Raw genomic sequence first — 16,496 nt, forward strand, 5'->3', positions numbered from 1 at the left:
GGTCGCAAAGATGGACCTCGCCATGGACGTCGGGAGTGAAGTTGCGCATCATGCAGCCTATTGCGCACAATTTGAGTAGTAACACGACGTCCTGTGGCTGCACGAAAAGCATTATTCAACATGGTGGCGTTGCTATCTGCGTTCCTCCGAGTCGCAATCCGCAGGTAGCGGTCATCCACTGCAGTAGTAACCATTGGGTGGCCTGTGCGAGGCATGTCATCGACAGTTCATATCTCTCTGAATCTCCTCCATGTGCGAACAATATCGCTTTGGTTCACTCCGAGACGCCTGGACACTTTCCTTGTTGAGAGCCCTTCCTGGCACAAAGTAACAATGCGGAGGCGATCGAACCGCGGTATTGACCGTCTAGGCATGGTTTAACTTCAGACAACACGAGCTGTGTACCTCCTTTCTGGTGCAATGACTGGAACTGATCGGCTGTCGGACCCTCTACGTCTAATAGGCGCTGCTCATGGATGGTTGCTTACGTCTTTGGGCGGGTTTAGTGACATCTCTGAACAGTCAAAGGTACTGTGTCTGCGATACAATATCCACAGTCAACGTCTATCTTCAGGAATTCTGGGAACCAGAGTGATGCCAAACTTTTTTTTTATGTGTGTAAATCACTTTCCGCTCGAATCGTTTCAAAATAAACACGGAAGTACGTCGCCAGTCTAGTTCCGTGGCGTACTCGTACACGCAACAACTAATTACTTATTACCGACATATGAAGGATCCTGATAAGTCCTTGGCTGTGTAAAGAACAAAATGCTGTTATGGGTTTCAAAATAAAATTATTTATTCAACATATGTCTCCTTGAACTCGACACATTTATGCCATCTTTGTTCCAGCTGCATTAACCCAGAAAAAAAACCGGTTGTGCTGCGAAGCACTCATCCGCAACCTTTCTGGCTTCCTCAGTGCTCAGAAATCGTGTTCCCTTCAGGTGCTTGTTTATCTTTGGGGACGGATAATAATCTATAGGAGCCAAGTCCGGTGAACAGGGAAGATCTGCCAATTATTACAGCGTGATGGCCGCCTTTTGAGGAGGGGCATTGTCTTGCAGGAACAAGGTTCATTTTCTCAGATTTCCTCGACGTTTGGGGTCCAGTTGTTGCTTCAGTTTCTTCAAGATATTACTTTGCCGTTATTGTTTAACTACGTTGTAGGTAGTCAATAAAAAGGATTCCATCTGTATTCCAAAAGACGAATGCGAGCGGCTTGCCCGTTGATCTTTGTGTTTTGAATTTCTTTGCACATGGAGGAGCCGGCCGCGGTGGCCGAGCGGTTCTAGGCGCTTCAGTCCGGAACCGCGCGACTGCTACGGCCGCTTGTTTGAATCCTGCCTCGGGCATGGATACGTGTGATGTAAATTTTACAACACACACACCCATGCCCGAGGAAGGACTCGAACCTCCGACGGGGGGGGGGGGGGGGGGGGGGAGCCGCGCAAACTGTGGCAAGGCGCCGTAGACCGCGAGGCTGCCCCGCGCGGCTATGTGTGATGTCCTTAGGTTAGTTAGGTTTAAGTAGTTCTAAGTTCTAGGGGACTGATGACCTCAGATGTTAAGTCCCATAGTGCTCAGAGCCGTTTTATGCACATGGAGAATCATCCTTTGGAGTTATTTGGTCGCTGCACATCCATGGTGACGATACTATCCAGGCGAAACTGTACTGTGAAGCAACCAGTCGTTCACAATTTGGTCTGCATTGAGACGTTCGGTGACACATGTCGCTGAAAGTTTCTCATTTTCAGAATCTCTTTAACAATATGACCCATGCGTTGTCGGTATATTCCCAGGGTCTCGGCTATCTTTTTAGCAGTTGTCCTCCGATCATCTAGGATCATGGAATGAACAATATCCACGATTTCTGGAACTATGACTTCAGTTGACCTTCCAGGACGCTCTTTATCTTCGGTGCTGAAATACTCTGTTTTAAATGCAGCAACCCAATTATTGACAGTGGGGTAGGAAGGACAATTACCACCCAGTGTGCCATACATGTCTTAAAAAAAGTACAGCACGTGTCCTTTTCACTGTGAATTCTGTATTTTCTTGCTCCAGGTTTACTTCGAACGTGCACTGAGAAGCAAAATAAAAACCAACGCTACTGCTACGCAACTACTACTACATATAATATAATTTTAACCCGAAAAAGCCAATTACATATAATGTAATGTTAATCAGAAAATGCCAAGGGCTTAACAGAACCTCTTTGTAGTAGAGGTTTTATCTCCATCCTCTGCTCCATGCTCCTACTAGCAACCCGACTCCTGCAAGGTTTCCCCATCTACTTTTGCGCAGCATGCCTCTCTAAGTTCGTGTTAACGAATAAATGCCTCACTTTGCGGGAATTACCTATAGCAACGTACTATACTTAGCTTACACGTTGGCGTATGATGTACTACAGTTCCCATAAATTAGAAGAGAAAAACACAACATTAATATTAAGTCGGGAAAACATTAAGTAATTGACTTGGAAATTGAGTATGTAGCTGCCATGGTAGTTCCACATCCAAACAAATGGCACTGAAAATCATTTGTGTCATCTGTACACAGCAGACAACTAGCCTCTGAGAATAGTGCAAGCTTTGGTGTTGACGAGACGACACCCGGTATCGTCAATACCGTACAGGAGCTTCGACACATTGTTCTCCTGTCCAAATGCGACGGAACTTCGTTGACACGATGGAGGCAGGTCAAACACAACAATTTTGGTAGTTGAGTCAGTCCTGGCTGAGGCCTGTGATGCTCGCCTTTGCCTTGTAGATGCTGCAATGCACTCACAGGGAAAAGGACTTAGAACCTACCCGCTGGACCCGCATTCGGAAGGACGACGGTTCAATCCCGCGTCCGGCCATTCTGATTTAGGTTTTCTGTGATTTTCCTTCATCACTTAAGGCAAATGCCTTCCAAAGGGCTAGTGCTCCGCCTCTAATGACCTCGTTATCGATGGGACGTTAAACACTAATCTCCTCCTCCTCCTCGAACCTACCGCAAGTACAGTCTGCAGCCGCGACCGGGGTAATGCCATTGAAAACAGTGACGATGCGCTTGTGAGGCTTCCAGACACGTGTTTATCTCTCACCGTCAGGACCGTGCAAAGTGCTCACTTCTGTTCCGTTCGCAGTGTCTAAAGCAACGTTTCCGCTTCGGCGCTCATGCACTGCAGAGCTCCGGCTAGTGCTGGAGTACTGCAGTACTAGCCACGCACTGCGCTAGAATACGTTGTGTGAGGAGATGGCGACACCTTTGCACTGACAGGCCAAAAGAAACAGTCATACTTACTGTAACCGCCTCCGAAGCCGAGGTCGCAAATGCACGCTTGCCGGAGCGCTCAAGTCAAAGGAACGTGGAAAATTTTCGTTGCCAGTATTTAGCCGGCAAGGGAAGGAGAGGTTTTAGCATAAAGTTCCTAGTAATCAGTCTTTGCGCCATTCATGGCTTAAATAGCAAATATCTCCGCAGTCATGAAGTGATGGCATGTGACACTGCTGAAATGTTTGGAATTTAAGCCATGACATAGGTGCGAAGACTGATTACTAGGAACTTTATGCTAAAACCTCTCCTCCCCTTGCCGGCCAAATACTGGAAGCGAAAATTTTCCACCACCAGTATTCCAACCAACGTACCTCTGACTTGAGCGCTCGGCCAAGCGCGCCTAATGAACCGTCTGTCGGATGGGGATCTTAAGCTCGACGGCCGCCTTGGTGTTATTCGAGAGGTGTAAGCTGTGTGTCCACAGGGGGTTTCATCCTCTCCCTTCCTTGCATCGATAAAAAAACAAACCCAACACTACAGTGTATATGCGCGTATCACAGTCATCCACACGACACAATACACAACTACCGAGCGAGGTGGCGCAGTGGTTAGCACACTGGACTCGCATTCGGGAGGACGACGGTTCAATCCCGCGTCCGGCCATCCTGATTTAGGTTTTCCGTGATTTCCCTAAATCGCTCCAGGCAAATGCCGGGATGGTTTCTTTGAAAGGGCACGGCTGACTTCCTTCCCCGTCCTTCCCTAATCCGACGAGACCGATGGCCTCGCAGTTTGGTCTCTTCCCACAAACAACCCAACAATACACAACTGCCTTTTCATAACGGCTTGCAGAAAGGCAACGGTGAACCACGTCCACTAGGATCTCGCCTAGAACGGCGCCCAGGATTCCTGCATCTGCCCTCTTACCCTCATTCCTCGACTATGGGACTACTATAGCTTGATCTGAAACAAATTTATCTGTCCTCTTTCCTCTACTTTCTTGAAAGTCGCGTGTTTAGTACGCAGAATTTGGCGGAGTTTCTTTTAACTCTATAATTCACTTTGGGTGACAGTAGGAATATTTGTAGGCCAGAAACAAGATAGTTACTGTAAAAATTGTGAGATTCATACCTATTCGATCAGATGAATTCTTTGAAGATACTATGAAATGTCATCTTACATGCTCGTACTGTTACTTACCAGACTTTCACGTCTTTGCTTTACCAGACTCTGAGGTGACAAAAGTCATGGGATAGCATTAGGCACATGTAAGGATGGCGGTAATATCTCGAAAACAAGGTATAAAAGGGAAGTGCATTGACGGAGTTGTCGTTTGAACTCCGGTGATCCGTGTGAGAAGGTTTCCGACGTGATTATGGTCGCACGAATTAACAGACTTTGAATCTGGAATGGTAGTTGGAGCTAGACGCATGGGACATCATATTTCGGAAATTTTTAGTGAATTCAATATTCTGATATCCTCAGTGTGAGGAGTGTGCCGAGAATACCAAATTTCTGGCATTACTTATCACCACGGACAAGCAGTGGCCGACGGCCTTCTCTTAACCATCGGGAGCAGCGGCGTTTGCGTAGAGCTGTCAGTGCTAAGAGACTGGATTCTCGTTCGGAAGAAGTGAGGTTCGAATCCGTCTTACTCTGGTGAAAGTTTTACTTTGTTTCTTTACATCACTTCAGGTAACTGCTAGGATCGTTATTTCGAAAGGATTGTAGTTGGTCTCCGTCCCTAGGCTAGTCCACAGTTTCTGTCCCGTCTGTAGATATTGAAATCGACACTACGCTGAATTGCACTTTTGTCATTGAATATTATAAACATTTTTACGCGTTGGAGATACCATTACAACCAATTTTGACACACTGAAAACCTGCGATCGGGACAAACATGTTTTGAGCATTTTTCACACACTGTTTTGGTTTTCTTGATCACATTTCTTGCACACATGTAGCATCTTGCTTTCCTCATGAGTTCTGGTTCTGAAGATGTTGAGGCAGGAGGAGTACCACCAAGTTTAACAACAACGTCTCTCAGTTCACGAGAAAGGGGTAGGACATCTCGACGTTATATATGGGCTTTTACTAGATCCATTCGAAACCTCTGTAGCAATTCTCTTCATTTTAAATCATCAGTTTGATCAAGTCGTTTGGTGCCCTGAAGTAAAACAGCAACATTGACTCCTACTATGTTTAAAATGGCATAAAATACAGACATTGGCCATTTGTGTGTTCGCCGTGATACCGAATAGTTGGCGTACATTTGGTCCAGAGCGTCCACTCCTCCTTTTGTGGCATTGTAATCAGTGATCATTTCAGGTTTTCTCTTTTGAGTACTAATTGTCTGATTGCGGCGCATAAATGAAAGCAACACAACAGCTCTACCTTTCCGAGGCACATAAGAACAAATTGTCTTTCTTTCGTTACGCCCAAATAATGCAGATTCTACTGGGCGCTTTCTGTTTGGTTTGAATTCTTCTAGGATCTGTGGTGTATTTAGCTGTAGAGTGCCTCAGACATTCAACTTTCTGGCTTCCAGTTGATCACACAATTCAAGTCTAGTGTCACGTTTGTATTGCTTCGCTCATTTGGTGTTATTAATTGCAAAACATCCTGTGCTGGAATTGATGATAGACTTTTATTTGTCCCTTTCCCTGTGTAGACAAATGCATTGCATAAATAGAATGTCCGTGAATCACAAAGGCACATAACTTTGAGGCCGTATTAGGCTGGCTTCTTAGTCATATACATGCGAAATTTGCACCTACCACGAAAGGGTACTATCATTTCATCGATTGCCACGTTCGCTCCTGGAGTATAATACTTTTAACATTTGTCTATAAGTAGTTCGCAGACATCTCTAATAGCTAAAAGTCTGTCATCAGCTTTCCTAGCATCTCTTGTAGTAGCACAATCGAAACGCAAACAAGACAAAATGAATAAAAATCTATGAACGCTCATAGCGGCTAGAAACACATCACGACCAGTTCCATCATTAGCAAAAAGTCCAAAAACATTTTCATGATTAGATTTCATTAGTCCAGATAAATAAAGCAGACGTAAAAATGCTCTCAGTTCTATTATATCTAGCGGCTTTATGAATGCTGGTTGATGAGCTCTGTATTTGTTTGACATGCCATGTGTCTTGACGTTTGTGTTGGTGAGTATTAGTTGTAATAAATCTTCAGTAACGAACAATTCCCAAGCAGATAATATGTCAGATGAATCAAGCGTTTTTGCTGCACGTCTAGCATTTACAAGATGACTACCTATATTCTGAGCACGAGTACGAGTTGTAGGAGGAACTTCTTTTGACCATTTGTAGCAATGCTTTTTTTCCAAAAAAATATTTGTCAGCGGAAAGCCTAATACACGCCTCTCAATCTGATTCTTCACAACTACTTTCTGATGTAGCTTCAGAGCTGGAGTCATGATCACTTGCCCGCATCTCGTGGTCGTGCGGTAGCGTTCTCGCTTCCCGCGCCCGGGTTCCCGGGTTCGATTCCCGGCGGGGTCAGGGATTTTCTCTGCCTCGTGATGGCTGGGTGTTGTGTGATGTCTTTAGGTTAGTTAGGTTTAAGTAGTTCTAAGTTCTAGGGGACTGATGACCATAGATGTTAAGTCCCATAGTGCTCAGAGCCACTTGAACCATGATCACTTAGAATAAATTCAATCTAATCTGTAGTGCTCTCCTTTGCAAAAACGCAGGATCATTCACTAGTCTTTCCAACTCGTCATCTGTTAATGACTTCGATGATGCCATTCTCAAAACTAATGCATACATACATAACCTTAAAAACTGACTTTATTATTGAAATTTTGCTCTTTCGATGCACTCTAAAGCTTCAGTCGCGTAAAACATTAATTGAGATAATGAAAAACAATTTACGTTAATACTCTTTGGGGTATTCTGAGACCTCTTTCTCTTTATCTCACAAAATATTAACGAAAACACCGCATCCAACACTCCGCGTTAAACGGCATCACTTCACTGAGGACTACCAAGAACACAAGCGCCATCTGTTCTTCTGTTAACATACTGTGTATTGTATTAATCTCGCATGGGGTTCTCCAGGACCCCACCAGGGCAGTTAAGGGTTAGTCTACGAGTATATACTGAAGTTGCAACATACAAAAAAAGGGTATTTAATCCTGCGAAAACTGATATCAGTAAATCACTTCATTAGAGAGCCTCCTTCCTATGCTGCCAAAATACTTCCGATGAAAATTCCATACAACGACTAGAATCGATTAGGTTTCATCCGGCTTGCGTTAGCCACATGTGCTTTACAGAAAGGTGCTCCAGTATGTACTTCAGCTAAGTTTCCCGAGCCTCAGCGTGTTTAACAGTAACACTCGTCATAGTATTTTCATCCAGCATGCAGCACGCTATAAAATGAATTACCGCTTAGATCTGTGCCGACAGAAATGGCATTTGCTAACGAACAACGGGTCCAGCACCCTACCGCTCGGAACTGCTCGTTACATTAACAAGGATGATACTCGGTTTGTCCGAATCCAATCTGCACGCGGCTCGTTCCATTAAGTGGAGTCCCGGAGTGTGGTGTGAAAGGCAGAGACGCACTGTTTCCTGCGATCCACTTTCGGGGCCGGCCAGATGCGTGCTGTCCGGCCGGTGTTTTCGCGGCCTTGGTGCCGCTAATTAGGGGTTGCGATTTCACTGGTGGCGCTGCGCGGCGCGCTACTTGCTGCCGTCACGGCTGCTGACACCTCCCTCCCCCTCCCTCTGCCCGCAGCGGCCAGCAGCGCCAGTGGAGGGGGCGCCACCCCTCCGGCCTCGACGACGCCCGCTCCGGCAGCCGCCGTCACTCCGGATCCGCAGCCCGAGCCCGAAGGCCGCTCGGGACCCAACCTGGTCAACAAGCAGATGGTCCTGCCCTTCATCCCGCCCAGGTTTCCCAGCGGGGCCGGAGACTCGGACGCGCTCATCAAGCCTTCGGAGTACCTGCGCAGCCTAGGCGGCAAGCCGACCCCGGTGGCGGGCCTAGGCGTCAAGACGGAGTCCTCCGCGCAGCAGTCGACGGTGGCGGCGCCCGCCGAGCGCGCAACATCGCCGCCGCCAGCGGCTGTGACCGCCCCCGCCCCTGCAGCGCCAGAATCCCCGGCGGCGCCCCCAGAGGCGCCGGCGCCACCCCCGCCGCCCCCACCCGCCCTCTGCGCGCCCACCACCAACGGCAGCGGCGACGACGAGCCGACGACCCCCACCGGCGGCGAGGAAGGGGGCAACGGGACCCAGAGCCGCAAGACGCTGCCGCCGCAGCCACTGGGCGCCATCAGCATACAGGAGCTCAACAGCGTGCAGCTGCGACGCACCGAGAAACAGCCCGCTACCAAGACCATGTCGGCGCCCCCGGCCAAGAACAACATCCTCTCGCGTGAGTACTCTGCGCTACGCGCTACATTGCTAGTCTGCAGTTAACATTGTAAGTAGGCTGTTTAGGTTTTTATGTTGGTAACGCCACGTAACGCTCTATATGAACATCACTGGCTGTGCTGTGTGCAGTCTTTGGCTGGGTGGCATTATGGTTGGAATAGTCGCTATTGTAGTGTTGGGCAGTTGGCTGTTAACAGGGCGTAGAGTTGCGCAGCTGGAGGTGAGCCGCCAGCAGTGATGGATGTGGGGAAGTGAGATGGCGGATTTTTGAGAGCGGATGATCTGGACGTGTGTCCATCAGCGACAGTAAATTTGTAAGACTGGATGTCATAAACTGCTATATACATTATGACTTTTGAACACTATTAAGGTAAATACATTGTTTGTTCTCTATCAAAATCTTTCATTTGCTAACTATGCCTATCAGTAGTTAGTGCCTTCAGTAGTTTGAATCTTTTCATTTGAAACGTCCCCTTAGAAAAATTATAAATGGCTGTGCTTAAACTGACACAATATTTTTAGCGCAATGCAGTCTGACTTTCAATAATCCCTACAAAAGAATGGCCCTGACTTAACATTAACCTATACTTTTCACAAATCACTTACCTCACAAAAATCTTTGTTACTCGAACTACTGCAAATCTGCCAGTTAAATAAAAGATTCAAACTACTGAAGGCACTAACTACTTATAGGCGTAGTTAGCAAATGAAAGATTTTGATAGAGAACAAACAATGTATTTACCTTCATAGTGTTCAAAAGTCATAATGTATATAGCAGTTTATGACATCCAGTCTTACAAATTTACTGTCGCTGATGGACACACGTCCAGATCATCCGCTCTCAAAAATCCGCCATCTCACTTCCCCACATCCACCACTGCTGGCGGCTCACCTCCAACTACACAACGCTACGCGCTGTTAACAGCCCTCTGCCCAACACTACAATAGCGACCATTCCAACAATGCAAACGAACCACCGCCTTCACACAGCACAGTCAGTGATTTTCATATAGAGCGTTACGTGGCGTTACCAACATAAAAACCTAAACAGCCTACTTACAACATCCAAGGAAAGCTCTATCGTCTGATCGTTGGTGGGCTTGTTACTACTACGGAATCCGTTGATGTTGGCCTCGCTGCTCACGACTTTGTTTGTTTCACATGCTGGCGTAACATGCTTAATAAGTTGTACTGTTTCCAGTTGAAGACTCCTTTGGTCTTTGTCGTTGTCGTTCGTATGTTTATGGCAGATATGTTTGGTGCCTGAAGGTGACGCTTTTCGTTGTCGAAACTGGTATCGTGTTTTGAATAAACGACTTCGGATTACAATACAGTTGTTGGTTTCAGTTACCATCGGTCTCGGGGAAACACAAAAAGGGCCTCTTTTGGAGTACTGCTGCGCTGTCTGGAATCCTTACCACATAGGATTAACGGACTACATCGAGAAAGTTCAAAGGAGAGCAGGACGTTCTGTATTATCTCGAAATGGGGGAGGCAGTGTCACGATACACGATTCGGGATGGACACATTAAAACAAAGGCGTTTTTCGTTGCGGCAGCATCTTCTCACGAAATTTCAATCACCACCTTTCTCCTCCGAACGCCAAAATATATTGCAAAATTTTGTACATGGCTGCACGTTCAGAGACCGTGAACAGTTACAATTGAAATCAAAACAGACCTCGGTCACTATTTTTAACAAATTGACCTGGTTTCAACACTGCTAGGAGTGTCTCCTTCAGAATTTAAATCAGAGAATGGTCTATATTCTATAACATGATCACAGAATTATGACTACCCTATCATATGTTTTTAGTCATAATTCTGTGACCATGTTATAGAATATAGACCATTCTCTGATTTAAATTCTGAAGAAGACACTCCTAGCAGTGTTGAAACCAGGTCAATTTGTTAAAAATAATGACCGAGGGCTGTTTTTCTTTCAATTGTCCAAAATATATTGTTGGTGCCGACCTACATACGGAAAAACGGTCATAATAAAATAAGGGAAATCAGAGCTCACACCGAAAGATGTAGTGTTCGTTTTTTCCATGCTCTATCCAAAATTGGAATAATAGCGAATTATTGTGAAGATGATTCGATGAATCATCTGCCAGGCAGTTAAATGTGATTTGCAGAGTATCCATATAGATATATGGTAGATATTCAAGTACTTTATGTACGGCTGCGTCCCGCTGTTCTCGATGGTTTACCAGAGATTTATGAACCAGTGATTTATTCATCATTTTGGCATAGCAGTTGCGCCGGCCGGAGTGGCCGAGCGGTTCTAGTCGCTACAGTCTGGAACCGCGCGATCGCTACGGTCGCAGGTTCGAATCCTGCCTCGGGCATGGGTGTGTGTGATGTCCTTAGTTTAAGTAGTTCTAAGCTCTAGGGGACTGATCACATCAGCAGTTAAGTCCTATAGTGCTCAGAGCCATTTGAACCATAGCTGTTGCGGTGTTCACTGTTTGAAAAGCATCATCACATCTGTGGTTGCTCTCATACCAAGTGATTTGTTTCTCGACCATTCTACTCTCCAACAGCACGTACGAAAAACGAACAACTAAATCTTTCCGTGCGTGCTCTGATATCTGTTATTTTATTAAGATCGTCGTTTCTCCCTGAGTACTTACGGTTTAACTGTGTTATTGAACCTATCACACTCCTTGTCTTCATTGAATGTTTGGTAACTAATTTTTGTGCCACTAACCGCATTAGCACATGACAGATGTTTCTTTGAACTTTAGGGAGGCTTTATAACAGAAATTTTCAGCGGTAGTAAATAAAGACTTCACAGGTTGTCATTTTGTTAGTTTCGCTTACCAGGAATAAATCTGTGGCCTGGTAGGAAGGTCCTACGAATTTATGACCTTCGATTTTTCCTGTAGTGCTTTTCTTCGACTCATTGTTCGAAGGATGTATCTGCTTTGCTTTCTAGCGTCCTGTTCATTCTGTATGTTCGTTGTGCTCTACTGAAATGAATTTGGAATTGGCTTACTATGACAGGGCAATTATTGTCCACAATAACAATAACAAACAAAGAATGTATAAAAACTTTGGACAATTGAAAGAGACAGTTTTCTGCTGTATAACAATACTTATAACCTCATTAGACAACAATTGGGACTTTGGTGTGTATATTCCTGCCTGACAGTTAACAACAGTGTTAATGAAACTGGTGATATCACGAAATTGTTATGTTAAACCATTTCTGGTTTGTTCCTCCCTCGAGTATTTGCCCAGATTCTCTTTCGTTGGGAGATATTCTTTCTTCTTTGTTTTGATTTACATTTCAACAGTAACTTCTGTGTCCTGGTTTGTTACAGCCTTGTTAACGTTCCTTCCATTTTCTTCCTGGTCTTCACTGTTTCTTTCTTGATATTTCTTTTCCTAACAGCAAACATGTAGCCAGCTTCTGCTCTCAAAAGTAGCACCCGACAACTGTCATTAATTTATAAAGGTCAACTAATGTATCTCGTTTGCTACTTTTCTAATCGCGTTTGATTGAGCAAAAGAAATAATTGAATTTCTGCAGCTCTCTACTCACATCATCATTTGATATGTAAATTATATCACACCCAAGGTGAAGGAATTTGTTAATTACATCTTGGGTTGTCGGGTGTTCTGCCGGATATCAGCGTCGTACTTGCACGATATTTCGGTCACGTAGCTCGTAACCTTCATCAGGTGCGACCTGAGACTGCTCCTCGAGTGGACCTGGTCCAGTATTTATGCCTATGGCCTTCCCCCTTCCCACGGAGCAGCCGCGCTCCAGCAGGTCGCAGGGAATGGGCGCGGACCACAGAGGAAGCGCCTGCAGCCGTTGGTGGAGGGGGAAGGCCATAGGCATAAATACTGGACCAGGTCCACTCGAGGAGCAGTCTCAGGTCGCACCTGATGAAGGTTACGAGCTACGTGACCGAAATATCGTGCAAGTACGACGCTGATATCCGGCAGAACACCCGACAACCCAAGATGTCATTAGATCGCCGGGAAAGCCTGAAGAGTTACAATTTGTTAATTTGTTTTATGGTTCCATTATTAGCGATTATTTTGACTCGTACTTTTTCGCGTCCTCTAAATGCTATCACTTTTGGCACGACACCGCTTGTCAAATGAGGCGAAATGTCTTATGATATAACTGAGTCACATCGGAGAGCTGTTCAAGACCATGATTGCTAAAGCTATTACCTCCGTTCGCGACTGGCACCTTTGCTTTATGATGCGTGAATGTCAAACCTGAAATGAGACCGTTTGAAGTACGATGAGTGCGTGTAAATTATTAGTATTTTAGTGCCTGAACTCCTATCGAACAGCACCAGTGGAGCCATTGATGGGCAGATTATTCCGAGTAAAGTGAAACTGCTCTCGCTCCAGACCACTCAGTGGAGAACAGTGGTTTGTAATTTCAAACATGGAATTGGCGCTTAGTCTAGTGGTTAGGAACTTTGGGTCATTTATTCTGGTTCCCTTACCCCAAAAATCCCATTGATGAATACTTCTTGCTAAAACTGCAGCTGAAGAAGTCACTATGGAGATAAGCACCGTAGTTCGATTAATCGTTCTATACCGACTATGACCATAGATAGATACTCATACAGGATACTTAAAATAAAAAAAATAAAAATAAAAAAGCGCTTTTCACACCACCCTTATTAGTTTAATAGTTTTGTACTGGAATGAGATTTTCACTCCGCAACGGAGTGTACGCTGATATGAAACTTCTTGGCAGATTAAAACTGTGTGCCGGACCGAGACTCGAACTCGGGACCTTTGCTTTTCGCGAAAGGCAAAGGTCCCGAGTTCGAGTCTCGATCCGGCACACAGTTTTAATCTGCCAGGAAGTTTCAGTTCTGCACTGTTTTTGAAACTTCTTGCTCAACGATCTTCTGATAACTGGAAATCGCTACGTACAGTCACATGTGTAATGGAGGTAAAACTAAACTACAGATGTTGTTGCCTCCAATCGTTAATGGGACAGTGCGGCTTGTACACTATGTTCAGTCTGTCTATATGCCTCGAATAGTAATTAACAGTTTAAACCGTTCGCGCCTTGTCACTTTACGACAACAAGAACCGACAGCAAGGGAAGCTGCGCACCGAGATGAAGCACACCACAGCGATGTCATATGAATATCTATCCACTAGCGTGAGACACACACAAAACATTGAGTATCTGGCTCGTCGTGATATCCAGCGGTAAACAACAGCACGTTGTAATCATTTCCTATGAACTGTGTCTTGTAGGTAACAGACAGTATACGTTGAATTTGAGCTCTAGGTGTCTATAGGGAACGTTACAAACCATCAGCACCGTTGTACACAACATGGTGGGCAAAGTAACACATGGAATGGAACTGGTATCAGTGGTGTAGGACACTCTTAATAGCTTTGTCTGACGCCCGTTGATCGCCGTAGAAGATCATACAAACCGCCAGGTACTAATCCACGTTGAAGGCATGCAGCCCTATGGCGTCAGTTGGGAGTTGGGTGGGTTCTTAACTGGACCGATATCATGCACGTGGGACGGCCGTCACCGCAATCGATGGCGATTCTGGTTAGTTTGCTATAGCATGAAGTAACAGTAGCACTTCAGGTAGGGCGCATTTCGTACCAGCAGACTGCGACGCATGTCAGTACCAGGAACGGAGGCCGGATGCCGAGGCCTGGTGGACAGCAGGAGGGGGGTAGGGCGAGAGACCAGGCGTCCAACCGTGGCGGTCCGCTGTGTGCAGCGCGTCCAGGTGACGCATCGGCCCTGGTGACTCACACCACCACGACCAGTCCAGCAGCAAAGCTACTCACCTCCGCCCCCTGCATAGCTGAACAAGCAAAAACTGTACTAACGTATCTGGTCTATGACTCTAGGCGAACCCTTAGTCGCTTGAGTGGATTAGTTCTGTCCTGTACATCCACGCAACTTGTACAGATCTCTGAGCATTTTTACACTCATCGCACACACAAGCCCCATTTAACTTTGTCTCTACACCATTCAATTCTCTGTTGTCTGTTGCACCGTCAGTAGTAACAACACATGGAAACTCGAGAATTCAACCCAGCTTCCAATAATATGTTCCCGACAGCAGGTGGTGACACTCTGCCTGTAATCTATACTCGGAATTCCGGTGTTGTCATTTGCCTATTGGTAAGATACGGCCGAACAGTCCTACAGTCTTCTCCTGTTGTAGTTTTCTGCAAAGATCCGTGCTCGCTCTCGTTGTCATATCGTTGTCGTGAGTTCGTCTGGTCACGACTCGCTCTGCAGTCATTGTATTGCACCTAGCTGCCAGTCCGAGATGTCAGCATGGTGTTTTCATGTGCCTCAAGCCAGTGACTAGACTTTTGTCGAATCCTAAACACGGCGGTAAGTAGCTCATGCACATCCTCTGCACACGCTGTTTTGCGATGTCCGTATGAAAAGTTCCAGTAGCCATCCTGTACTCACACCAAACTTCATCTGCGGGGATACGTCTTTTTCTGTAATGGGCTTCAAAATGGTTCAAATGTCTCTGAGCACTATGGGACTTAACATCTGAGCTCATCAGTCCCCGAGAACTTAGAACTACTTAAACCTAACTAACCTAAGGACATCACACACATCCATGCCCAAGGCAGGGTTCAAACCTGCGACCGTAGCGGTCGCACGGTTCCAGACTGAAGCGCCTAGAACCGCTCGGCCACACTGGCCGGCTGTAATGGGCTTCCTTGAGGATGAAATTATAATCAGTTTCCTAACGTTCGTATAATATTATCCTTTTCCATGAGCGTATGAAGTGCATATAAACTCTGTCCACAACGGTCACAGTTTTTTTTTTTTTTTTGATGTTTGCTGAGTGATTCGACACCTCCTTTAATCGGTTGTCGAGTCTTTGCGCTCACAATGGAAGTATTTTGTTATTGAAAATAAATCAGTGACCTACTCCGTAAGTTTTCTATTCAGCAAGTTTTGCTGCTGCTATAATAGATCATGACTGCTACTGGCATTGGTAATTTCGGATAGTGTCACCCTTCTCCCATATTTTTCCTTCGTCTCCACCATGTTTGACCTGTCCATTCTATGAAAGTAACAAATCGCACATCGTGTTAAATGTTGTCTCTGCAGTACGCCCTTTCTCATTTTCTGACAGTGTACTCAACTGTTTTCTTCTGATATGTCGCTTCGTAAACGTTTTCGATTTACGAGAAGCGTCCAATAAGTAATGCAACATTTTTTTTTCTAAAAGCAGATTTATTTTGTCCAGGATTTCAATGCACCATATTATTCCCCACTCTTTTGGCTACAGACCTCTGTTTTCAACATAATCTCCGTTAAATGCCACGGGCCTACGCCACCTTAATGGGAGGGCCTTTAACGCGCATGGTACCTCTCTACTGGTCGACGACGGGGCACACGTCTTGCTGTACGAATAACCTCCCCATCATCCACGTACTGCTTCCCGCGGGTTGCGTCCTCCGTTGGGCCATACACATGAAAATCGGAAGGTGCGATACATGTGTTGTAAGGTGGATAAGGAAGAACATCCCAGTGAAGTTTTATGAGTTGCCCCCGGGTTCGCAGACTTGTGTGAGGCTGTGCGTTGTCATGGAGAACGAGAAGTTACTCATAGTTTGCATTTCCGTGGCGACGAATACATTGCAAGAGTGACAGCTGTGTGTGTCCGGCCGGCACACGCGACACCGGACAGGTTTGCACCACCTTGCTGCGATGATCCCAGACCCCTCGCCCAGACTCACCGTGCTTTTTTTTTTTTCACTGCCAGGTCTCCGTAGACATTCTGCAAGCGCCTATGAATATCTGCGATGCTTTGATTTTTCTGCCAAAAGA

At 45.7% G+C, this 16,496-nt stretch overlaps 1 protein-coding gene across 1 annotated transcript in view; it reads left to right on the forward strand.

Moving 5' to 3' along the window:
* The window catches only part of LOC126235303 (uncharacterized), a 485,532-nt gene that overhangs the window by 419,215 nt on the left and 49,821 nt on the right, over nt 1-16,496 (forward strand). The window contains exon 10 of the mRNA XM_049944027.1: nt 8,031-8,669. Within this exon, the coding sequence (XP_049799984.1) occupies nt 8,031-8,669 (639 nt within the window). The remainder of the gene's footprint in view (nt 1-8,030; nt 8,670-16,496) is intronic.

This window comes from Schistocerca nitens, chromosome 2, assembly GCF_023898315.1.
Source record: "Schistocerca nitens isolate TAMUIC-IGC-003100 chromosome 2, iqSchNite1.1, whole genome shotgun sequence".
NCBI lineage: Eukaryota > Metazoa > Arthropoda > Insecta > Orthoptera > Acrididae > Schistocerca > Schistocerca nitens.